This window comes from Canis lupus, chromosome 27 (genome assembly GCF_011100685.1).
Source record: "Canis lupus familiaris isolate Mischka breed German Shepherd chromosome 27, alternate assembly UU_Cfam_GSD_1.0, whole genome shotgun sequence".
In the NCBI taxonomy this organism is placed as follows: domain Eukaryota; kingdom Metazoa; phylum Chordata; class Mammalia; order Carnivora; family Canidae; genus Canis; species Canis lupus.
Window position 1 is genome coordinate 6830114 of NC_049248.1, and position 26304 is coordinate 6856417.

Below are 26304 nucleotides of genomic sequence, written 5' to 3' on the forward strand. Positions count from 1 at the left end.
TTTACTTTTCCAAGCCTCGCTGTCCTGACTCCTCAGAGGGAACCATCCTTAAACATTTCGTGTATAGACTGAGGGAAATAAAGATCTACTGCGCTTTTCAAGTTTAAGGAGATAAGCTGAATGCTCCTCGGGTGGATTTCCTAGGAGGAGAAAGGAGTCCTTGGTTCTGGGTCCGTGGGATGGACGGCATCCTGGAGATGGGGTGGAGTGGCATACGAATCCCTGCAAGCAGGAGACCCTGCCAGCTGCAGCCCTTCAGCTGAGCTTGCTCTGGACAGGAGGACTATCTTCCCTGAAGAACAATGGCCCACCGGGGACCTGCAGTGCAGAGGGACCCTCTCAGCAATGACCCAGCCTCTTCTGTCAGAAGGGACAGGGCTGGCGTCGAACAGCCATGGTGTGTAGCAATGAGAGCCAGGAGCATGAAAGGCCAGATGTACTGCAGGTACTTTCCGGTTCAAACATGGACTCTGGCCGGACCCCCGCTATTAGTCAAGACCCCAGCAGGACACAGAATTCACCTCCAAGGAGGGCAGTGTAACAAAGGTACTACTTAGAGCGGCGAAGGGGTGAGAAGAAGAAAGGGAGTCACGGGAGCCCAAGGACCACTGCGAGGGAGGACTCCTCTGTAGGAGCTGTGCTCAGGACAGGATGCGGTTCTGCCAAAGATGAGGGAGAAGCAGGGAAGAACCAGCCCCAATTCCCTCTCTGGCCTGCTGAGTTTCCTCCTGCTCTTCCACGGCTTCCTATCGGCAGAACCCAACTGGAGGTCAGAGCTGGGGAGCCCCTGTGATGCCACCTGCAGGGGCTTTGAGGCACAGGACCTGGTGGCGAAGGGGTCTGGAGAGAAAACATGGCAAATGGAGAGTGCCCAGCATACTCCTTGCTCTCCTCATGCTTCAAGTCTTGAGCCGGGGTTCTTAGAAAACTCAAACAAAGGAGAGGAATAGACTGGACTTCTGCTAACAGGAGAAAGGAGTGCTCCCCTGATTAACCGGAAACATAAAAGAGTCATGTTCATAGTCATGGCTCAAGTTTGGGAAGGAATTCTTGCCAGCTGTATTAAACTATTATAAGTAGCATGTTTCTAATAATAGTTTCCTCTAACTGGAAAGAATTGCTCCCTGAACTGGGGCTTTAACCATGATCAGGTCTTTTTTATTATTAGCAGCAGCCTCCTGTGGTCCCTGTCCCTCCCAGACAACGTTTACAAGACTTCATGCCCACAGCACAGAGGGGGCCCACAGACAATGGCAGGATCCCCCCGTGCCACACCCTTCCCCTGGCCTCACAGATGGGCAGGCAGGAGGTGCTGCCTCCCCAGTTGCTGGAGGCCACCCAGAGAGTCAGGCGGGGGTGGGGGGGGTGTGAATGCAAGAGTGTGAATGCAACCCGGGTAGACCTGACTCTCAGGCTGGTTTTGAAATGACCAGCACTAGGGTCTCTGCACCTCTGTCCCCCACCCTCCAGCCCTGAGAAAGCACAGGTCCTGGTCCACACACATCTACATGTGTCCACATGCATCTACACGCGTCCACACGTGTCTACATGCGAACCTGCTGTGAAATTACGCTCCTGGGCAGGCTTAGGCTGCAGTGAAGCCGAGTCCCCTTGTCTCAGTACTCAGAGCCAACAAAGCCAGCATGTCCCCCTGACTCTGAAAACACACGTTGTCCACATTTGATGGAAAATTAGATCCATCCGTGTATGTCCAAAACTTTCTTTAAATATTTTTTTGATGTCCTAGTAGCATTTGGTACTGAGCTTCCTCTCCTTTTTTTCCTTCCCTCTCTTTTCTCCTTAGTAGTAATAGATTGGCTTTCCTTGGGGATGGCTTAGAACTGGATACAACATTTTAGACTGAGGCACTTCAATTCTTCGGAAAAAAAAAAATTGTTTTTAATTTAATGAAGCACGTGGGACCCCAGAGTCTGTGAACCTAAGCAGCAGGTGTTCTCATGCGTGCAGAGTTTGCTCTGAGGTTCCAAGCCCCTCCCGAGACCCCTACCACCTGTCATTCATATGGATTGGGGGCATTGCCCTTTAAACCTTCTGAGCCGTGGGTGGTGTTTTCTTCTGCTTTCGCAAACACCTCTAAAATCTCCTGAGGACAAGAACAGCTACATATTACCAGACAGCAGAGCATCATGGTCTCAGCGGTGAGGTCTCACTCATCCCCTACCAGCCCCATGAACTCGGGCTTGTTATTCATCTCTCTGTGGCTCAGTCTTCTGACTCTAAAATGGTCATGTTAAGACTCCCAACACCTGGGCACCTGGGTGGCTCAGTGGTTGAGCATCTGCCTTTGGCTCAGGTCGTGATCCTGGGGTCCTGGGATTGAATCCCACCTTGGGCTGTCCACAGGGAGCCTGCTTCTCCCTCTGCCTGTGTCTCTGCTCCTCTCTGTGTGTCTTTCATGAATAAACCAATAAAATCCATAAAAAAAAATAAAGACTCCTGATGCCCTTGAGGGCTGTTCTGAGGATTAAATATACTGATAAATAGAAAGTGCTTGGAGCAGTGTTTGGTGTGTGCATGCACACATGTGTACATACATACCCCACAACCATGGGCTCATGTGTCAAGTTCCTAAACTTCTCAGGCTTCCCAGAAGTAATATGAAAGCAATGAACAATTTCCTGGCACTACAGTGAAAAGTCTGTGGCATGATCTATGTATAGTGCCCACCAGTGCCCAGTACATGATGCGTACTCCATTAAAACCTGGCTGCACTTCAGTGGCCTCCGGGGCAGCAAAACTGCAAGACATTGGCTACATTTAAACAGCTCACAAACAAAGCCATGTTCAAGAGAATTGGAGACTCTGACTTGACACAGTCACCATTCCTTGAGTACCTGCAAGAAACTCAACCCTGTAACTCACAGAGGCCTGCCAGAGAGTGAAAAATCAACTGCACAGCTCCACACACTACCAGCACTGTGCACATGGTCTTGGAAGAGGAAGAGGAGGCATGGCAGCAGAGCTAGAGATAAAGAATGATGGAAACAAGCTGCTGGTGGCGTCTTGGTTACTCAGTCTAGAAACGTCCTGTGAGCGCTGCCTCCCCACTCTGTCTCCAGCTAGATTTCCTTACAACTGGAGTGTGGACAGGCTTCCCTTCCAGGCCAAGTCCAACCCATGCCTACATGGGTCAGGATAAGAACCTACAGTTTTCAGGAGCACTAGAATCCTGCTCCCTCTGTGTGGGCTCAGAAGCTTGCTGCCTCAAAGGCATGGTATATCCCTGTGTCCAAAGGAGGAAGCTGCTTTGCTATGCGAGTGTGTGTCCCCCCGAAATTCATACATTGGAAACCTAATCCCCAAGGTTATGGTATTAGAAGGTGGGGCCTTTGGGAAAGGCTCAGGCCATGAGAGTGGAGCCATCATGAGTGACAGGAGTGCCCTTGTAAAAGAGGCTCCAGAAAGGCCCCTAGTCTCTCTGCCATGTGAGGACACAGACAGATGTCTGTGAACTGGGAGAGGACCCTTCCTCAACCCTGTTGGTGTCTTGATCTCAGACTTTTAGCCTCCAGAGGATGAGAAACACATTTCTGCCATCTATACCCACCCTGAGGTATTCTGTGATAGCAGATGAACAGACTAGGGCCAAAGCATACCTTGAGCTCATCTACATGGTGACTCTTGTCACCTTGCCCCGTACCTAGCCTCCCAGGACATCTGAGCTCTGTCTGATTTGCCTGGGAATCTGAGGTCCTGATGTCCTTCCCAGCTCTTGTTTGTTTCCCATCCCAGGAACCAGACCCTTTCCTATGACCACGACCTAAAACTCCTTCAAGAATGAACAGATAGATCACTGGGGCCCATCCTGTCCCTGCCTCCCCCCATTCACTGGGATTCTCACAAACTAGTCCTGATGCTGCTGGACCGGGCTGCACAATTTATATAGAGGGCCTTGGCTGTCAAGGCCCCAAGCTTCATTCACTTTTCCCTAGCGACCCCATACCACCACTGCAGGGTTTAGCTCAGTCCCTGTCTCTGGGCTCCAGATCACGGTGTGTCTTGCACCCAAGCCCGTGATCATTGTTATGTGGTAGCCAGGAAGACAATTACCCCCTTTATCTACCACTGCGGAGCCAACTTCTAACAAATTCTGTTTCTTGTCACAAATATTTGTGGCAAGAATGGCCCTCAGATCGGCCTGATGTCTGGGTCTGTTGGAGGATGCTCCCAAGGAATCGGTCTTCACCACCCAGCCTTGCAGGAAACACTTGGGAACTTGTTGGGGTTGTTTACACCAGCTGTTTGCACCTGGTGAGCAAGGCAGTGGTCACAGCCTCCTCATCAATCAGGAGATCTGAGGCACGAAGCCAGATGGGTCTTAAAGCCAGCGTGAGAATGGCAAAGGAAGCCCCCAATTCTGGTAGAATCCTCACTCCATTAGGTGGCATTCTTCACAGCTCTATGTCCCCATGAAGGCCTGGAGTCTGCAGCCACCCCTTGGCCGGCAGGTGTGCTGGGCACCCCGTGGTACACGGTCACTGCCATCGGTGGGCAAGCGTGCACGCACTGCCGTAAGGGCGCTTCCAACCTTTCAATCCCTCCGTTGTGTCTGTCAAGTCACTGTCCCATCACAACAACTTTACATTCACCTTTCTCATCTCAAAATCTCCTCGGGTCCTTTAGTAAGTAGGAGATAAAGAACGTGTAACTGTCCGCTGTAGCTTCTGCTGTGGCTTGCCGGATGCCCAGCCTAAGGGCATTCCTTGGGGAAAAAGAAAGCCTTTTTGAATGGACGAAGGAAGACAGAGATGCATTTAACCAATAACTGCATTCAGAAACTTGTGCTAAGGTCTACTGTGAGGCAGGCACCACATGGGGGAGGAGGAGAAAGGGAAGACCGAGCAGCTGTCCTCCAGAAGCCCCTCCAAGGCGCTACGGCCTGGCTGGAGCAAGCAGCAGGGACCTTTCCCGCTCATGGAATGTCCATGCACTTCTACACATTTTCCGGCCTCTTCTCAATTAGGCTGCTTCCAGCCAGCATGCTGTGAGCGGAAGTGAGGGACGGTGCCCCAGACCTGTGTGGCTCACAGCTGATGTGGCCGTGTGGCCTCCATCCGTCTGCGCCCTAGAGCGGCTGTGTGAGCCGAGCCCCCCACCCTCACACACTGGATGTGGAGCATGAGTGAGAACAGATAAATGACTTTGCACTATGCACCAGAGATTTTAAGGTTAATTTTTTACCCTGGCAGAGCCTCATCTATTCCAAGACCAGGAAACACACACACACAAGTCCAGCAATGAGAGAAGACAGTACGTGATGAACTCCAGTGAGTGGAGCAGACAATACAGCCCAAGTGTCCTCGCACCTGCTGCTTTACAGGCCACCAGTCTGTGGTGCGGTGTCCCCTCTGCTGTTCTGCACCCTCCCCTCTGCCTCTGCTACTGCCTCTTCCTAGAGCCCTTCCTCCAGGTCTCCGTGTTCCAGGGCCTTCCTGTCGCCCTGGTCTCAGCCACCATGGTACCACCTCGACAGGCCTTTCCTGACCACTTGACCAGAGTGCACAACCCCAAACCACAGTCACGTGACTGTTTTTGCTTTCTCACCCTCCATAAATATTCCCACTCACTGTTGATCTTTCCAGTATTACAGCGTAAACATAGTGAGAGTAGGGGCCATGTCTTCCTTGTTTCCAACTATATTCCCAGAATCGTGCCTGGCACCCAGCAGGCACGCCACATCTGAGTGATGAACAAGTGAAAGCATGATCTGTGTCCGAGGAGTTCAGAAGTTGGCTGAGTGTCCAGAAAAGGATGGGGGAGGCAGGCCTCTAGAAGTCCCTTAAAAGAAGGGTCGCTGAGGGCCGTGAGAGCACTTACAGCAGCCTAAACACAGCACAGAGGTGGGAACATACAGGGTGATGTCAGGTGGGTCACCCAGGGCGGAGGAGGACACTGGGAAGAAGGTGGCCAAGAGCCTCAAATCTTAGTTTATATTTGATCTGAGACCAAAAGGAAAACTTTCTGTGGGGGCTGATGGGAGTGGTGCTCCCCTCCCCCAGCCAGGGAGAAAGTCTGAGAAAGACTGACTGGGTGGGATTTCCAAGCCAGAGGTCCACAGTCCTTAGGCTGTGATGACAGCCCTCTCAGAGGTGATGATTGTGGACAGGAGGGAGGAAATGATGAAGGAAGGATCCATAAAATTCATTCCAGAAAAGCTCCCTATTTTGCCCAATGCCACACATCTGGGGAAGGGAGGGAGAAGGAGCCAGGTCCAGACCTCAAAGCTTCCTTCCATTGGGCTCCCTAATTCAGTGGCTCTTCCACTATACAAAAACACCTCTCTGAGCCTTCTGGGAGCACCCAGTTGCAGGCTGACAAGGGCAGCACCGACGAGGCCCAGACAGGTTCCTGTACGGGGCCCTAATACACCATTTTCAGTCCCGTCAGTAAGAAACTCGCATCAGCATCTCACAGAAGGTATCTGCGTTTCAGAGGGAGACTCTGAGTGTGAACTTCAGGAAAATGAGGAGATGACACTTCCCTTGCCGACTGCACAGTTTTTGTGAGAATGAAATGGGATAATGGAATTCTTTTAAGTCTAAAGTCGCTTTAGGAGGATCACTATCAGAAACAACAAATTGTAGTTACTAGAATTTCATCTCCTTTCCAGGGCACAGATGTCCTCACCGGCCCCTGGTTTCACAGCCAGAAGGAGCACCAACTTCCTGGGTGAGGGAAGGGGTGCTATTAGAAACACTGGACATAGCTTCACAGTGTGGATGGTGTTTTCTGGCCTGATGCAAAGAGAATCTGCCCAGCCTGGTAATGGGAGGTGCTCACTAAATACTTGTTAATGAGGTTTTGATCCTGGGCCACACTCTAGCTAGAATTCTAGCCCTCCTACTCTCCAGAGTTGTGGAAGACAAGTGAGATAGAGTAATGCAGATGGCAACAGGGAGATATTTCTGCACCACTGCTGGCTTCCTGCTCCTCTCTTCCCTCCTTCCTGCCAAACACACTCAATAATCTCCTTTATAGTAGGCCTCCTTGCCTCTCTCTTCTCTGTGGCATCCTAGGTTCCTGCCAGGGTAGTTTTACAAGCATATAGCTCCATTCGTGTTGCCCTCTTCAAAAAAATCACCAGTGGTGTGAGGTCAGAGCCCTTGAGGGGGATGGGGAATGCTTCTCTCCACTTCTGATGTCTCCCCAATGTGGAGGGAGTGCGCTTAGTAGTAATGTCCTGCCTAATCTCCTCGAACTCACTCCTTTCCCCTCTCAGGGTACAGAAACTTATTTCATTGGTCTGTCTAGAAGGTGACACTGGCATTCGCCATCTACCCACTTCCTCTGCACTTCCTCTCAGGAGCCAAGGGCCTGCAAGAAGCAGGTGTTCTTCTGGGCCTCCCTCCCCACCATGTCCTGAGACTTGCCAGGCTTCCCTGTCCTCTGCCTCTGGGCCACTGGGAGGAAAGTCTGTCTGTAATCTGGTATTAGGAAACCTCTCTGGCTCTCTGCTAAGCTGCTTCCTCCCGTGTAGCCTTCTTTTTAACCTTAAAAGTGAAATCTTTGCCTTTGCCTACATCTGCCTTTGCCTTCCTTCTCAGCTAGTTCAGTGATCAGGCCAGAAAGATGGGTACTTTTTATTGCATGGCCCTTGAACTCTGGCAAACGCTTTCTCCTTGCCTGTGAAAAGAAGCAGAGCTCTCGGCCTGGCGTTCAAGGTCTTCCACTGAAAGATCAGGTCTCAGTCAATGCTCTGGGCCCAGATCCCCCTGTCTGCTGTGCCCTGGGCAATCCAATAGGAACTGCCACGCTGGGCTCCTCTCACACCCTGGACATGCTCTGTTTTCCTTCTTTTGCAGGCGGAGCTCTCTGCTCCTCGCTTGGCACCAAAATTCTACCCAGACTTCAAAGAAGTGTATAAGCCCAGCCACATGCACGCCTCCATGGGCCTTTCTTAACCCCAAGGGATCTGATCTCTCTCTTCAGTGTGTACCTCTCATTCTCATTCCTCTGCTAGGAACTCTTGTCCTCCTGCCTATCCTAATACCACTTATCTGTGGGCAAAGCAACTTGATGCCCTTGTCTCAGAGGCCTCCCCTGGGCCTTCAGGAGTGTTGGATGCTCCCCCTAAGTGCTTCCATAGAGTCCTACATGCCACTAGACACACTGAAGCAACATCCTCTGCTGACTCTCCTCAAGAAATTTATATCACTTTGATGAATGTGCACATGCCTCCACTCTAGAAGGTACCCTGCCTACATCCACATAGAAACCAAAAGTCAACATCCACCGTGTGTAGAGCCTGGGCTAGAGAAAGGCACTGAAAGAATCCCTTTAATCAGAATTAGTGAGACCTTTCTGGAATTTTCTGATCCTCTAGGGAAGGTTCTCTTGAAGACCTAACCTATCAAGTGTCTAGCTTCTCACTGGTCAGTGACTTCAAAGTATCATATCATTAATTCAACTTTTCTGAGGCCAGTGAGCAGCGGACAGTCCAGGTCCTCAGATTCAACCAGGAAGAGAGGTGCATGCACGCAGGCCACCCAGGGTAAGTACCATGAGGAAAGGGTCTCAGCTCTCAGCCCTCCCCCCATCTAATAAGCACAAATGCCAAAAAAGTGGCGCTTAGGCAACAGCAGGTTGCGGCTCAAATGACACGTCTGAATACTGAGGCCACCACATTTTTCTCACTGGCTTGAAGCTTGGGAAGTCTGAGATGCCTCTTTGAAGTCTGCTCAGTGCGTGGGGAATGTATGGATTTTCTGGGGCCTCGGCAAGATGGGGATAGATAAGACCCTCCAGGGCTCAAGTATCAAGAGCTTTCTTGACTCTGTAAACACTCCTGGGAAAGTGCGGAGATCTAAAACTTGGTGACTTGTAACCAGAAGTGTTGAACCTGTCTCGTCTTTAGATTAGGCTAAAAAGAAGAGACCCTGTGTGTGATGCTTAGGGGACGGTGAGGCACTCAACTTGGTTGGGCTGGAAGACAACTGATAGAGAATGTCCTAGGGAGGATCTTTGCCTGAAGGGAGGCCCCTGGCAGGCCCTGCAAGTACAGAAACACTGTACTTCCTCATTTCTCTGGTTAAAATGTCCCGTGCAAAGCATTTGGTCCCTATCCCTTTTTTCAGTCACCACCACCAAGACCCCTGTGTGCTTTGAGCTGACTGCGTTCAGGGGGCCTTGGGGAAACATGGGATTTTGTGACACAGTACCGATTTTGGTGAGCCATGTGGCCACGGCACCATAGATCTCATCCAGGATGAGGATGACCACGAGGTTGATGATGACCGCTGTTGCTGTCACTGTCACCCGGACATTGGAGCGTGTGGTCTTGTTGAGAGACAGAGCTGCTGCAGTCGTGATGCGGTACACAATGACCCCAAAGACAATGGAGAACGTCAGGGCGATCTGTTTGGGAGACAGGGAGAGTCAGAGCTCAGCAGGCAAGTGCTGAGCAACTACTACTGGCTCAGCCAACTGTCCTATTTGCTACGTCAGGAACTCTATGAACCTGGAGTCCACTCGTGGGTAACAGGGGGCTGCACACCCTCTGGACTCATGTGCAAATTCTGAGGACAGGGGTGCTGTCCATGAGAGAGCACCTTCCATTTTTACCAGATACCAAATGGTCAACAACACACACAAAACCCCAAGAATGCAAACACCAGAGAAGGTGTGTGCAGCACATGCAACATGGTTTCTTTCACTAGGGGACATCCGATCGACTATGGAGGTAAGCTGAACTCTTATTAAACCACAGTGAGTAATACCAGAGAAGGTACCACGTGCTCAATGAAGGGGCTGCGTACAGAGGGGCAAGCTAAATCAGATGGAATAATGGGATAGAAACTGGGATCTCAATGGAAGGAAACAGGGAGCCACTGAAGGTATTTGAGCTGAGAAGCAGTGAATTAGAGCCTTCTTGCACTGCATACGGGAGGGCTCCCCAAAGAAGAATAAAGGGAGAGAAACTAGGAGTGAGACTGGTAGACCCTCGATCCTCAGGTAAACAAAACATCACTCAAAGATTTCTCTACCAGGCACCCAGAATGAGGACTCAGATTTCTCATTCAGTGCTGAAATCTCTGGCTGTTTTGTTAAAAGGAAAGTTTACCAGCCACTTGACCTCTAAGGGTTCCCCACTTCTTCTTTCTAGAACCAAGGAATAATAAACTGTGCTCCCAGACCAGCCCATCTCCTCTCCCATCACAGCCCAGGAAGGGCCGTTCCCATGAAGTCCAAGGACATTGGGGGAAAAAAGTGCCCTGAGTGAGCCCTTGGAGAGGGCAGAGGGAGGACATGAGACAGGCCAGGTGGATAACCTGCTAAGAGCAAAATTCTAATTTGTTTCAATCATTTGAAGTCTTCTTTCTTAGAATCCTTTCTGCAGAGGAGGCTGTTTAGGTAGTATTTCCTCTGGGGTCAGGGGAAGGGGGGCTGGCACTGGGTCTGGAGAGCTACTTGGAAACATGGGAAGAAAAGAGTTTCCTTCTGAAACTCTAAACTGTCCTGGATGACATGTTCCCTCCCTAGGAAGAAGAGGAGGAGAAGGCGGTGTGGAGAGGAAAGGAGGGGATGAGGAGACGGGGCCCTGGCTCAGGCAATGCTTTGCAAGCAGTACTTAGGACCCTGGTGGACCAATGAGGGTCCTCTTTTCCCCCAAAATGAGGACTGGGGACTAGGTTGCAGATGTGTCAAGGTATGAATGTCTTCAGACCTCTGGGGGCTGCCTGGGGATGCTGCGGCCTGGGGGTGCTGGTGGCAGCCTTAGCTAGTTATCCCTGTATGCTGTACAAATATTACTATTTGTCGTATGGGCCACAGTGTGCAAAAGAAGGCCTACCTATGGCGGGCAGGATGGCAGTGTTCTCTGGGTAGAGAGTGTGTGCGTGTGCATGCACGCACACATGTGCACACACATGCATGTATGTCAGGGTGGAGGAGAGGCAAGATGGGAAGGACACTGTGTGGGAGTCTTCTGATGCAGGTGGAGGGTGGGAGCAGCAGAAGCCCCAGCCCCCAGGACGAGGGAAGAATGACGACCATGTGAGTGGGAAAACCTGGACATGACATCACCGTTTTCCAACAATTTAGACATTTTCACTTCCTGTTCCCCTGGGATTGTCACTGCCAGACAGAAAGGGCCTGGAAAACACAGTGTGAGATTCTTTTCCCCCAAAATCACTTTTGCAGTGAAGGCCGGCGATGGTGGTATTGATGAGGCAGGGGGAGGCCAGGGCATCAAAGAGTGTACTTTTGTGGATGGGTCTGGGGGAAAACAACAATGGCAAAAACAGCTTTGGCTTTGGGGTCTTGGGGGTGGGGCATGGAGGAATGAGTGGGAAGGAGATCAGCTTCAATTCTTCTCCAAGAGGCCCCTGCTGCTAAACTAGGGGAGGAAGAGAACTCTTCACTGCTACCCAGAGTGTGATCTGTGGACCTGCTGCATCGTCTGGGAGCCTCGGAGCATGCAGAATCTCAAGCACAGCACCAGACACACTGGTTCAGAATCTGCACTTGAACCAGATTCCTATTCAAGTTCTAGAGGCACTGCTCTAACTCACTTAGGGAAGTTAAGGGTTTCCACCCTCCCTGCCTCCTCGGCCCTGCCTCTGACACACCCCTCCCCAACCCTCTGCTGCTGCTCTGTGCCATCCTCATCTCTCTGCCCCTGATTTCGCAGGCCACTAGAGAAACCAGGCTCTGACCTGTCCTTCGAGGTTGCCTACAAGCCCCTCAGTAATCACAGTTCTCAAGTTAGAAGAGCACGGAGAAGACCAGCCCAGTCCCATGACCACTTTGCAGATGAGGAAACAGGCATGGAAGGTGCAGTGGCTTGCTCAAGGTCACAAGGCACGGACTACAACCCTCGTCTCCAGGATTCTGGTAGGAGTAAAGGATTCTGGCATTCATGGATCAGCCACATCCTGCCTCCAATCTCATATATAAGGAAACTGAGGCCCAAAAAGCAGCAATGTGATGGGTCTAAGGTCTGGGCAGTTCCTGGCAAAGCTGGGATGCTAACAGTGATAACATCATCATTAACTAGTCCATTTGTGTCCTCTTGATTTTGTTATTGGATGCACATCTTCATGAACACTAATCCTTATAGCAGTAATATAAAATAAGTCTTTTGTGGATGTGATTTAATGACTGTCCAGGATTTGAACCCTGCTCTGTGGCTCCCACATCTACAACCCCAACTCAACATTAGAATATAGCTCATCTAGTACTAAATATAGCTCTGTTTTCACCACCATGGCTGCAATGTTGATTTTGTTTATTAAATTCAGCAAATGTACACTGAGTATATTTTATGTCTGTGATCAGTGTCCCCTCAAATAGGCCAAAAGTGGGGGTTGGTCTTGTACTGCATTCTATGCCTCATGCTATTTCATAGCGTTGCCTCACTGTGGAACCTGCCAAAGATTTGCTGGTCTCTGGCTCTAAGAATCTAGTTCCCCAGCACATGAGAACATCATCATGCTCCCCATTGCCTTTGGTATTCTGATCTCATAGCTTTACTTGTGGATATAACCAAACGGCAACAAAAGCCAGGCAACAGAGTCCAGAATCCTATTTAACGCTACGAGGAAGGAGAACAGGTCTGGTCCCTGCCCTCCAGATCTGGCATTCTGAATCAAAGTTGAAAAAATCATTGCACATATACAAGGATGAGCCTTGTAGCAGCTGGACAGAGTACAGGCTCAGTTCATGTGCTTCATACACTCTGAGTAGAGAGCGGGGGGATTAGAGAAAATCCCACGGAAGTAGTTTTGGGTCAGTTTCCTATGAGAAAGGCTTGGGGAAAGGAATTTTTAAAAAGCAAGCAGAAATGGACAAGTCAGAAGCAACCTGTGCTGAAATCAGGGGGAACATACCCAGTCTAGAACAGGGCATAGAAATAGTAGCTCAATTTTAAACCAGAAACACACTAACGACTTTGACATAATAAGGTGTCCCTGGCAACTTATTAATCTGATTAACTAATTCATTTCTTCATTCAGCCATTCACAAAATATGTCTTGAGTGCCTTCTATATGCCAGTCACCATTCTAAGTGTCAGGGATATAGTAGTGAACAAATCACACAGGATCTTCTAGTGGGGAAAGTCAGACAACCAACTACTAAAACACATCAATTAGTATATCTGGTGTGGTAAATACTATAGAAACAAATACAGCAAAATAGGAGTATAGGGATTTAAAATTTAAAATAGGGTGGTCAGGAAAGATGTAGGTGAGGCATAGGTGAGGAGGTGACATGTCAGCAAGGCTCTAACAGAGGACGTCTGAGGGAAGGGGCTATCAGGCAGAGGGTAGCTAAAGGAGAAAGAAAGGGAGGGGTGGGGGTGGAGAGGAGGATGTAGTGCAAGGATGTACAAGGTTATATAGACAAGGATGTAGTATAAGGATGGTGGCTTCTATATCTCATGAGATGTAGAGCCTTAAGAGAGTTTTGAGCAGAGAAGTGACATGATTTGATCTAGATTTTAAAAAGATGAGTAGGCTGATGATCTATAAAGGCACAGTTAGGAGGCCCCTGCAATAAGTCAGGTTAAGGAGGAGGGTTTCTGATGGCTGGTTCCCAATACACAAGTAGAAGTAAATGACTGTCTTGGGCATGGGAAGGAAGCTCAGGCACCAAGCTCTAGTATAGGGACACTGCTTCTGATAATCCCCTCCCACAAAAAGAAAACAAAAGAAGTTTAATTCAAAAAGGGAAGAAAGGGGCACCTGGGGGGCTCAGTCAGTGGAGCATCCAACTCTTGCTTTCAGCTCAGGTCATGATCTCAGCCCTCCAATGGGGGCTCAATGCTCAAAGGAAGTCTGCTTGGGATTCTCTCTCCCTCTCCTTTGGCCCCATCCTCACCCCCCATTCATGCTCTCTCTCAACTAATTAAATGCATCTTTGAAAAATTTTTTAAAAAGGAAAGAAACTGAGTTCAACATGTTGGGTTGGAAAAGAAAGAGAAAATTCATCTTTGCCCATGCTGCCCTCTATCACAGGTGGGGAAGAGGAACAGAGCACTGGGACATTGCTTCGTGCTCACCATTCCACAAAAAATAACCCCAGTTAATGTGACAGATTGGCATCCCTAAAACCCTCCCCATGGCCATGGCCTTGGCATCTTCTGCCAAGATTTAGTTACAGGGGGTGGAGGAGGGAAGTATATCAGTAGTCATGTGTGTTGTAGTAGGTGCCTTTGGCTTATCCTAATTCCATAACCAAATCCCAATTTTTTATAAATACTATCATGACCTCTTTATCTCCCACTCCACACCTTGTTCTAGGGCAGTGCCAGGCCCTTTTCTTTAGAATATTTAGACATCTTTTAAAATGAAAAAAAGAAAAAATGAGAACAAGTTAGCACAAAATAAAGATTTTTAAAAATCTAATAGGTAGGAGACTATATAATTTATTGCCCAACCTGGAATATTTTTGAAAGTAAGATGGAGTGCTATTAATCCTTATCTCAGTGAACCCAAGAGAATCTGACTATAAAGGGGTGACCTTTTTTAAGATTTTATTTATTTAATTTGACAGAGAGAGAGAACACAAGCAGGGGGAGTGGGAGAGAGAGAGAAGCAGACTCTCTGCTGAGCAAGGAGCCTGACATGGGGTCAATCCCAGGACCCTAGAATCATGACCTGAGCCAAAGGCAGACACTTAACACACTGAGCCACCAGGTGCCCCTAAAGGGGTGATCTTTAAAGGGGTTCCACCCCATCCCTACCACTCTCTTCTCAGCTTCTGCTCACACAGTCCAGTGCTCAGCGCTGGCTGATTACAAGACTCCAGGCATCAGAGAGATATAGCAATTAGTTCTTGGTTCTGATACAGAATCTCCCATTTGTATGAAGATGTAGAGGTAGGTGGGGTTAGAAAAGGGAAGATGGAGAAATAATCATATAATATTTCTAAATAACAACAATAAATTACTGTACCCTCCAGTGTAGTTAGGAGGCCTCTATGGAACTTTTAAAAATATAGAACTTTGGGCAGATGACCCACCACTGACCCAGTTTTCAGTACAGGCAGACCTCAAGAGTATTGTGGGTTTGGTTCCAGACCAGCACAATAAAGCAAATATTGCAATGAAGAAAATCAAATGAATTTTGTGGTCATCCAGTACATATAAAGGTTATGTTTACACTCTACTGTAGTCTATTAAGGGTACAGTAGCATAATGCCTTAAAAAAATCAATGTACATACCTTAATTAAAAAACACTTTATTGCTAAAAAATGCTAACCACCATCATCTGAGCTTCCAGTCAGTTGTAATCACTGATCACAGATCACCATAACAAATGTAATAATAATGAAAAAGTTTGAAATAATGTAAGGATTGCCAACTAGGGGTTTGTGGGTGACTGACTCAGTTAAGGGTCTGACTCTTGGTTGTTTTTTTTTTTTTTAAACTTTTTTTTTTTACTTTTATTTTTTTATTTATTTATGATAGTCACACACAGAGAGAGAGAGAGAGAGAGAGAGGTAGAGACACAGGCAGAGGGAGGAGCAGGCTCCATGCACCGGGAGCCCGATGTGGGATTCGATCCCGGGTCTCCAGGATCGCGCCCTGGGCCAAAGGCAGGCGCCAAACCGCTGCGCCACCCAGGGATCCCTGACTCTTGGTTTTGACTCAGGTCACATTTCAGGGTTGTGGGATTGAGTTTTGCATCAGGCTCCCTGCTCAGTGGGGAGTCTGCTTGAGATTCTCTTCCTCTCTCTCTGCCCCTCCCCACTTGCATATTCACTCATGCACATGCATGCTCTCTATAATAAATAAATCAATCTTTTTTTTTTTTAAAATTGTTAAATTATGATACAGAGGCAAGAAATAAGCCAAACCCTTTAGAAAAATGGCACAAATAGATTTGTTCAATACAGGGATTACCACAAACCTTCAATTTGTAAAAAATGTTAAAACCTGCAAAGTGTAATAAGATAAAATACAATAAGACAAAGGTATGCCTGTATTTGTCAGTGGTGATGCAGTAACCTATTTGTTGTTGACAGTGATGATGACGAATCCAGGTCCTCTCTTGGACAGCAGACAAGCTTATCTTTTCAGTTCTCTTCTTGCCTGACCTATCACTGGCATCTGACATCATTGATTGCCCTCCCCTTGCAATAGTTTCTTGGCTTCCAGGACTGTCCACACTCTGCCAGCTGTTACTTTTGATCTTGTTTTTTGGATCCTCCTCATGTGCCCAAATTTGAACATGGCAGTGTCTTGGGACTCAACTCTTAGACTTTCCTCTAGCTACCCTCACTCTCCTGGTGATTGTGTACAATCTCATGGCTTTTAATAGCACCTATACCATCTTATCAGGTTTCCTCTGAACTGCAGATTTATATTCAACATGAAGGCAATTTCAGAATTCTTCCCTATCCAGGAAGCTTACCTCTAGCTTTTGATTATTCAAGATAACAACCTTAGAGTAATTCTGAACTTCTGTTTTGCACCTTGTAATGAAATTTTTATGGATCCACCTTTTCTCCAAGTATAAGCAGTGCTATTTGCATGGATCTGACTCTTGGCTTTCTGTTTTGTTCCACCAGCCTAATTATATTCCTGCAACAATATCACACTGTCATACTTATTACTGTTTTATAGTAAGTTTCTATTTGGTAGAGTACCTTAGCCCTCTTTACTCCTCTTCAGGAGTGTCTTGACAATATTCTTTTTTTTTTTTAATTGATTTATTTATTTTAGGGAGAGAGTGTGTGCAGAGGGAGAGGGAGAGAGAGAATCCTCAAGCAGATTCCCCACTGATTGCAGAGTCTGCCACAGCCTGATCCCAGGACCCAGAGATCATGACCTGAGCCAAAATACTTAGGTGACTGAACTACCTGGGCTCTCCAAGAATGTCTTGACCATTCTTAGCCTTTGTGCTTCCATATAAATTGTCATGGAGAAAATATAAAGATCTTACAATGTTTTTGCTTCATTATTGCCCACTCAACTTATATGCTATTATTATTGTATGCACTGTAATTCTACCTAATTTTTTTCTACCTTATATTTTTTAAGATTTTATTGATTTATTTGAGAGAGAGAGAGAGAGAGTGAGAGTGCATAAACAGAGGGAGAGTCAGAGGAAGATGGAGAAGCCGACTCCCGGCTGAGCAAGGAGCCCGACATGGGGGCTCAGTCCCAGGACCTGGAGATCATGACCGAAGCCAAAGGCAGATACTTAACCAAACTGAGCCACCCAGACACCCCGATTCCACCTTATCTTTAAATTTTTTTTAAATTATTTAATTTTAAGTAGGCTCCACACCCAATGTGAGTCTTGAACAAATGATCTCAAGAGTCTCACCTAAGCCAGCCAGGTGGCCCTCTTCCATATTTTTAACTCTATGAGAAATCATCATCATTGTTTACAACCAAAGTTTATATAGATTTTCCCACATATTTACCACTTTGTTCTTCATTCCTTCTTAAAACTATGGTTTTTCCATATGAGATCACATCTGAAGTACATTCTTAGGACTTCCTTTAGTGAAAGATTCAGTTGGTGGCAAATCCTCAATATTTGTTTGGCTATAAATACCTTTACTTTATTCTAATACTTCTACATTAGAATTCTAGGTATAGAATTTTAGGTTAGCAATTGTTTTATTTTCAGTACATGAAGATAACACATCACTGTATTCTGGCTTCCAAAAGCTATGCAAAAATCAATGGCCGATGGAACAATCTCTTGAAGGTCATTTGTCTTTTGATTTCTGACTGCACTTAAGATTTTTCTTGTGTCTTTTTTAAAAAGATTTATTTATTTATTTGAGAAAAAGAAGGAGGAGGGGGTGCATGTGGGAGTGAGGGGCGATGGGCAGAGGGAAAGGGAGAGAGAGAATCCTCAAGCAGACTCCAATTTGTACATGGAGCCCAATGTAGGACTTGATCCCAGGATCCTGAGATCATTACTTGAGCTGAAATCAAGAGTCAGATGCTCATCCAACTGAGCCACCCAGGTGCCCCTTCTTGTGTCTTATATATTCTACGATTTCACTGTCATGAATCTACATGTAGATTTCTTTTTCTTTTTCCTGCTTGAATTTCACTGGGATTCTTCAATCTCTGAGTTGGAATTCTGTTGGCAGAACTACCCAATCAGGAGAACAACAGTCACTGTATCTTATCCATTAATATTCTCACCTCTTTTTCCAGTAGTGCAATTAAAGACATGTGAAATGTTCTCACTCTATTTCCAAATCTTTAATTTCTCTTTTGAATTTTCAATTTTTTGCCTCCCTATGCTGCACTATGGATACTTTCTTCTAACCTGTACTGCAGCTCACAAATTATCTCTTCAGCTATGTCTAATTTGTTGTTAAACCCACCCACGGGGCAGGGGGAGGAGGATGTATATACAAAATATTATATATATATATTAATATGTTCATATTTATGTATATATTCATTATTATATAGTACACATCTCATTGATATATATTCAGTTCTAGAAGATTTATTGGGTGGTTTTCAAATCCTTAAGTCATTTTAAACATAATTTCTTTTTTTTGCAGATATTTTCAAATGGGGTGTTTTAACCTGTGACTGATATTTCTAGTATCTTTAGTTCTTGCTCTCTCTCCACACTGGTTCTCTTCCATTTGTGCTTTAGCTTCTTATATAATTGATTATTTTTAACTGTATTCTCTTCTTTGCCCTTGAAAAATTATTTTGGGGCATTTTTTGAGGACTGGCGGGATGTGCCTTCCTACAGAGAGAACTTGTGCTTGCTTCTGCTGGGCACCTGGAAACATGACTTGTCCTGAACCAAGTTTATAGCCTGAGGTTCCCTGGTCCTCCCAAGTGACAAATCAGGCCAGCATTCCATGATAGGGATCACCTGTGGCCACTTCTCAGGGTTTTGTTTCCCTTTTTCTTCCTGTTCTCCTTATAATGTTCTTGCAGTCCCATGGATGGGGAAGGGATGTGTTTAGTTCTACTTCATCTTTATTTGGAGAGTGTAGCTCTTTTGTGGTGTTCCATTTTAACGTGGTGAGAACTTCCTGTTAGCATCTCCACTTTGAGCCAGCCACACCCCAATTTTTCTCCCCCTTGCCCCATAAAACCACTCAAAACCAAAGCCCAAGTTCACCTAGATGAGAAGATGCTCTCAAGGCTAAAGCACTTTTAGGGCCCAGGTATTTGTTTCCTTGGTTCCATTTCCCTTAGATGGATCTGTATTAGGAAGAGTCTCATATTCTTTACTAACCTATCATCCCCTCAAGGCTTTAAGAAGAATGAAAAATATATTTATCCAATATTTCTTCTTTTCAGCAAGAGGGGATGCTACAAAGAGCCTCACCTACCACTACTGGAGATAGAAGTCTATTTTACTGATCAGTTTCCTTATTTAGGCACATATTTGCTATCTGGAAACTCCTTAAGGAGAGATTATTTTATTTTCTATTCTATCCCCAATGCCTAAGAATAGTGTCAAGCATACAGTTGGCACCTGTTAGATATATTTTAAAAAAATTTTTTTAAGATTTTAAGTAATGTCTGCACCCAACATGGTCTTCAAACTCACAATCCTGGAGATTAAGAGTTGCACACTCCAGAAACTGAGCCTGCCAGGTGCCCTCTGTTAAATATTTCCTGAATGAATGAATAAACTCTTTGACAATAATATGTATATTGTGGGAGGCTTTGATATGCTAAATTAAACTTTATATCACTTCAGTTTAACACATTGCGATTCACCACATATTCCTGAATAAATTCTGCATGCTTTGCTCTTGTTAAGCAATGAGAAGGTAACGAATGCAGATGTCTCAGTTTTGGCAAGGCATCCATCACCTCTGTACTTCATCTGTGAAATGAGGTGCTGAAATAGATGGTGCCTAGGATTCCTTCTAATTTCTGTGATTAAGACATGGCTCCTGTCCTCAATGGTCACAACAACTATAATAACCTTGGGTCAGGGCCAGAGGTAATGTTGATAAGGAGGTCCAGAAAATTATGATTTCAGTCCCAGAATAAGCAACTATAACCCCACAACTAATGTGTAGTCCTGCTCAGAAATGATGGAAGGACACAACCTTCCTTTTTAAAACACAAGTTCCATCCTTGAATACTAGAAGGAATCTACCATAAAGGGGGGTGGGGAGGGCAAGGGGTCTCAGTGATCTGAGCTTAGTTCTCTGAGTTTCACCTTCCTGAAGTCTTCTCGATCCACTCACTGTGGTCTCAACCATCCTGGCTCCCAAGAATGATGTGCTACCACCTCACTGATCTGACTCGAACGTGAACCACAGACCCATTCTTCATCTTCCCTGATACACCTGAGATTCATCTGGGTCTTTTGAAAAGGTTCTTCCAAACTCTAACGGAGCACACAGGGAAATAAACACAGTAAGTACAGGGAAGCTACAAAACTGGGCTCACACAGAGCCCAAGCTGGCTGTCTTCTGTGGTTTCCAGGCTCTGTTCTCTTCCACAAACCATCAGGGAGAGCCAGCCTGAAGCCCGAACAGGATGCCACGATTCTGCCTGGAATTACTTCTTACCTGGGTTACTTCTTCCAAGGTCTTGATCTGTCTCAATGCAGAAGGCATTCCTGGAAGTTCCAACTTCAAAACCCTGTGCTCAAGCCTGGCAAGATAGAACCTTGCTACCATCTTCTATCTGGGAAGATAAAACCTCCTTCTGGAGCCATTCAAGGCCACTGACCTCCATTCTGGGTCTGAAGGAATCACCTTTCCCTCTCCAGGTGACTGATACCCACAGTGGCCTCACTATCAGAAAGATCCTTGCTGTTTAGACAAGGAAGACTGTGGCTTCATCCTTACTAGCTCCTCATTATCCCCACAGCATTCTAGAATAACATACCCACAGCATTTGCTCTACAGGATCTACATGCATAAGTCATAAGCAGGTGTTCCATCAAGAAAATTACCATAAATAAGATGGAGGCGAAGTTCACCAAGTAACCCGGGAAACGATCTTTCCAGGTCAGCTTATCTTCATCATCCTAGGGAAACAGGAGAGTACAATCAGATGGCACAAACAACAGAAATATCGATATTCTCTCAAATTTGCACATTGCATATCCTTAATCATTCATTACTCTTCTATTCTCCTAGTCTCTGATGCTTTACCCTCCATATCCACAACAGCCCTCCAAACTTTGTGATTTCTAAATAGCCTGGAAAAACTATGGTGGAAAGAGGAGAAGATTTGATTCCAGCCTCATACCGAGATGAAATTTCAGCGATCAAACGTGTGATCATTTCTGACCCTCTATTTCTTCATCTGTAGAATGGGCACAGCCATGACACCCATCCCACCTACCACACAGAATGGTTGTCTTTGCTTTGTATCATTTTAATGAGAAACATGTAAACATAATGAAGCAATGGACAAATGACATTTAGAAACCGGTTGATTGAGGGATGCCTGGGTGGCTCGGTGGTTGAGCGTCTGCCTTTGGCTCAGGGCCTGATCCCGGATTCCTAGGATCGAGTCCCACATCAGGCTCTTTGCATGGAGCCTGCTTCTCCCTTTGCCTGTGTTTCTGCCTCTCTTTCTGTGTCTCTCATGAATAAATAAAGTCTTTTTTTAAAAAAGAACATTGAGCAGCATCTTAAAATAAGTCATTCTTTAAATGAAACAATAACCATTCACCTTCAATCCTAGTAAGCGTACAAATCACCTACAGTTGCCTTTCTTCAAAGAACCTATATGTGTTATCATTTGTTTCCTCCAAAATGACTGTATTTTCCCCTGGTCAAAAAAGCACACATATTGAGGCAGAGATGAGGCTGGTACCTTGCAGTCAATCTGTTTGCTAACCCTACCTTTTCCCCTCAGACTGGGTCCAGTTCACCCAAGTGACTGTCCTGGGACAGCCATGCCACCAACCACAGTCCTCCTCAGGCAAACTCCAGGAGTTTTGCCCTGGCAGAGCAATGCCAACAAGGCATGGATGGCAGAAATCTCTGCTGATTCGCTGCCATTTAACTGGAGCCCAGGCATTGATTTCTCTGAGCTGCTTTTCTACAAAGTTAGAATTGGTGCAGTGTCCTGTCTCTACCAAGGTTGTGGTGAAGCCTCACTGGGGCCATGTGGGTAAAGGGCTGTGAAGTAGCAAAACCCTCTGTGCTGGAGGAGTCCTCACGCATCTCTGTAACAAGTCCGAGTCAAACTCAGCAAGTCCACAGTCCAGGGCTTCCTGCTCTATTTTCTCTTCCCTTCTCCCCCTTATTTCAGAATACACCGGACTTGGCTCTAGCAACAGTGCCATCTAGCCTTTGAGAGCTTGTACTGTAAGTTAAGGGCCCTCCTGGCCTGAAAGACATCTTTCTAAAAGCCAGTGGGTGACCACTGAGTTCAGACCTTGGCATCCAGGCATGGTGGGGAGACAGAAGAAAGTGGATATGATTGCTACCCTGGGGGGCTCACAGTCTAATGAGACGAAAGGGACAGCCATACCAAAAAGCTTTAGGGATCACTTGCTGTTTGGAAAAGAGGGTTATCTGGAGGGTGAGCCTTTGGGCAACTTGAGAAAAAAATGTGTCTTTCTCACTGCATGCTGGAATTCAGCACAGGGCTGAACTGGCTCGATAATGGAAGCAGAAGCCATTCAGCGACTAGCACTGTCATTTCCAGATGACATAAGCAAGTGATACTCAGCTTTCATAGACAGCTTGACCAAATCCAGGCTCTAGACTTTGAGCCTAGCAGACTTTCCATCATTCAGTGAGAATGGGTAACTATAGGTCAAACTATTCTGAATACATGGGAGCATATAAACGTATTTCTATTAGGACTGAAAGAAGGCTCATTCATATTTTAAGTTAGGCCAACATTAAGAGGGAATAGAGCTTTCTTTTATTTACCTCCTTCAGTGTTAATTCTTAGTTTCACTCACACTAGTAATGTTTTCCTGTAAGATTTTGATGAGGAACACTGGCAATGTGCGGTGGATGATAACACTCAATAGGGATTCTGAATGGAAATATGGCGGAGTGTGGTGGGCTCTTTGTGAGGCCCCTCAGGGCTAGGAAGGTTTTGATGATTCTCTCTTTTCCTGTTCTCTGACCTAGAGAGGAGAGGTTCTGCCTTAAACCCCAGCGAACGAGGAATATCCGTGAAATATCAGGAATACCATTGCTCTGAAATATCAGTGGTGATCCAGGAAAACTCTAGTTAGAGGTTCCTTTGGTCACCAGTTCCTCCCTAGTGGGGCTTCTGAGTGAGGAGCAGAGAAGGAGGGGTAGAAAAACCTATGCTCGGTCCATAACATGAGGGAAGGGGGCGAGAAAAACCAGTCAGTGAGGCTGAGATGAGGCTTGGAGTGGCCCTCAGGGCAGAGTTGGATAGTGTCTGGTGGACACTAGACAGCATAGGTGGTTAGAAATGGTGGAAGTGGAAGTAAAAGTCAAGGAGCAGGAAATGTGGCCAAGGACAAATGGGCTCAAAGAAAGAAGTACAGTTGTACGGAATGACTAATAAACCTGTGGGCAAAGTCAGGCAACTGAGATAGTTTTGGCTAAGGCTTCCTGCCAGTGGTTGTCCACGTTCTTCAGGCCAGAGATCAAGGGGGATGAGATGTCTGTGGACTGTCCTCCACCCTGCAGTGACAACCCTGTCCCAGACAATGAGTTTTAGTTCAGTTCCACTCAACAGACACAGTCTGAGCCCCCTGGAGGGCCATACTCTGGTCTAGATACCTGAGGACGTGGAGGGCAGAAGGCTCAGCTCTGCCCAGAAGGAACTCAGAGACCGCTAAGGAGTCAGAGGAAAGGCTTCTCAGAGCTAGTCCTGGTAAGGAACATGGTGTTTTTATCTTGCATAAAAATGAGACATAAGTAGAAAGCAACTGAATTGGGTATCCTCTCAAAGCAGTTATCTGAAAGAAAAATTCTCATTCTGATATAGATATTCTGGTGTTTGTTGAAAAATCACCTTCCCTCTCATGTTTACCCTGATGAGTTGTTTTTTTTTTTTTTTTCTGGAAGTCACAGTTTCCAACATACACACAGTTCTCATATATGCAGACACTATCCAAACACAGAGCTGAGAGGAACACAAAGAATGCAGACTGCTTCCAGGCTCCCAAAGTTACTAGTAAAGATGACAGTGAGTAAAGCTGCCTTTATGTGTTACAACTGACTCCGATAGTGGAAGCTAACTGGAACTCTCCACTCACTGGCACATTAAAGAGGTGAAGATTCATGGCAAAATGCCATTAATTTAAATACACTATGCAGCAAAGTCCCATTGCCAACATACAGGATAAGAGAAAGAGAAGCAGGCTTGGAAGCCGAACATCTGAGCTTAACTCTTGCCACTAATGCTTACTAGCCAAGTGACCTCGGAAAATTCCTAGAACCTCAGTTTCATCATCTATAAAGTAATTATATTCTTTATTTGTCAACTACATAAGATAGTCATACCACACCAAGTTACCATGTGTCTTATGTTGATTACCAACCTATGGAGAGCTCTGAGCCACACACAGAGGTAAGTGAGAACTCTCAGTACCTCCCTCTCCCATTTTTAAAAAATTTTCCTTTCTTTCTTTCTTTCTTTCTTTCTTTCTTTCTTTCTTTCTTTCTTTCTTTCTTTCTTTCTTTCTTCTTTCTTTCTCTTCTTTCTTTCTCTCTCTTTCTTTCTGAGAGTATGTGTGTGCAAGTGGAGGGTGGGGGTGGGGAGGCAGGCAGAGGGAGAAAGAGAGAGAGAGAATCTTAAGCAGACTCTGCTCTGAGTGTGAAGCCCAATGCAGGGCTCAAACCCATGATGCTGAGATCATAACCTGAGCCAAAACGAAGAGTCAGGTGCTCAAGAGACTGAATCACCCAGGTATGCCCCCTCTGTCTCCTTTTAACAAGGAAGGTGACAACTTATATCCCATCTCAGTGGGAGAAGCATTATGTAGATCATGGGGGAATGCCTGTGAGAGCTCTGTAAGCTATAAATGTCGTACAAAAGTAAGATCTCATCAGCTTCATGATTATATCAAAAGCAGGTGATTAGGAGGCACTTTCCTCATTTCCCCATTGTTCAAATATAAGCCTAGCTGTCATCTCTTTGTCTTTGCTTTGGGTCTTTGTTCCTGGACTGTGGCTCCCCTTCTGAGTCTCCAAACAGCACACAGCATAGTTATATTCACTTAAAACCACCAAAATGCCCTTTTGGCAGACCCAACAGTTGGAAATAGGAGCACTGAAAGTGCAACAGGTGAAAATACTATTTAAACAAATCCCTTGGAGAATGGTTTTAAGAAGTGGCCAATAATCCCTCAGTTGTTTTATTTTTTCACTTTTAAGATGAAATTTAAACAGCAAAATTCACTTTATTAGTGTGCATTTCTGTGCGCTGTGAACATATACTGTTTTGTAGCCACAACCACAATCAGGATGAGGAACAATTCCAATCCACTCAATATTCCCTCTACCTTGTCCTTTTGGAGTCCAGCTTCCCAATCTCCAGCTCCTGGCATGAGTGTCTTTAGTTTTGCCTTTTCCAGAATGCCATCTAAGTAAACTCAGACAGTGTGGAGCCTTTTGAGGCTAACTTCCTTCACTTATCATGACACAGCTGAGATTCAGCCATGTGGCATTCTCAGGGGCTTGATCTTTCTCATTGCTAAGTAGTGTCTCAGTGTAGGGATGTGCCACGGTCCATTTACCTAGCAGTAGCTGAGAGATGTCTGGGCTGTTTCCAGTTTCTTGTGATTACAAATAAAGCCATTATAAGTCTTCGTGTACTGGCTTCAATGTGAGCATAGGTTTTGGTTTCACTTAAGTAAATACTAAGTTGTGGAACTGCTAAGTCATAGGGTAAGTCTATGTTTGATTTTATAAGCAACTGTAAGACTGCCAAAATGGCTGCGCCATTCTGCATTTGTACCAGTGATGATGAGAATTTCTTCCTCTACTTTCTTTCCTTTCAATAAACCCTTTACTTTAGAAGAGTTTTCAATATACAGAAAAGTTTCAAAGATGGTACCGACAGAATAGGTGTATACACTTAGTTTCCCCTATTACATGAATGTGGGTATAATTTTCACCACCAATGAACCCATACTGTACATTATTATTATTACCTAAAGCTTATACTTTATTTGGATTTTCTTAGTGGTTGGTTACCTAATATCCTTTTTCTGTTCCAGGGTCCCATCCAAGAGGCCACATTATATTTAATGATCATATCTCCTTAGGCTCCTCTAGACTATGGTGGTTTCTCAGACTTTCCTTGTCTTGATGACCTTGTTTTGAGGGGTACTGGTCAAGGATCCTATAGAATGTTCCTCAATATAGGCTCAGCTTAAGTTTTCCTCATAATTAGACTAAAGTTATGGGTTTTGGGG

General features: G+C 45.9%; 1 protein-coding gene across 4 annotated transcripts in view; it reads right to left on the reverse strand.

The window, feature by feature from the left end:
- The window catches only part of ANO2 (anoctamin 2), a 341963-nt gene that overhangs the window by 56547 nt on the left and 259112 nt on the right, over positions 1–26304 (reverse strand). For all 4 annotated transcript variants that reach the window (XM_038576551.1, XM_038576553.1, XM_038576552.1 and 1 more), the window contains 2 exons: positions 20887–20961; positions 9180–9375 (listed from right to left, as the gene is read on the reverse strand). In XM_038576551.1, coding sequence (XP_038432479.1) covers positions 9180–9375; positions 20887–20961 — 271 coding nt within the window. The remainder of the gene's footprint in view (positions 1–9179; positions 9376–20886; positions 20962–26304) is intronic.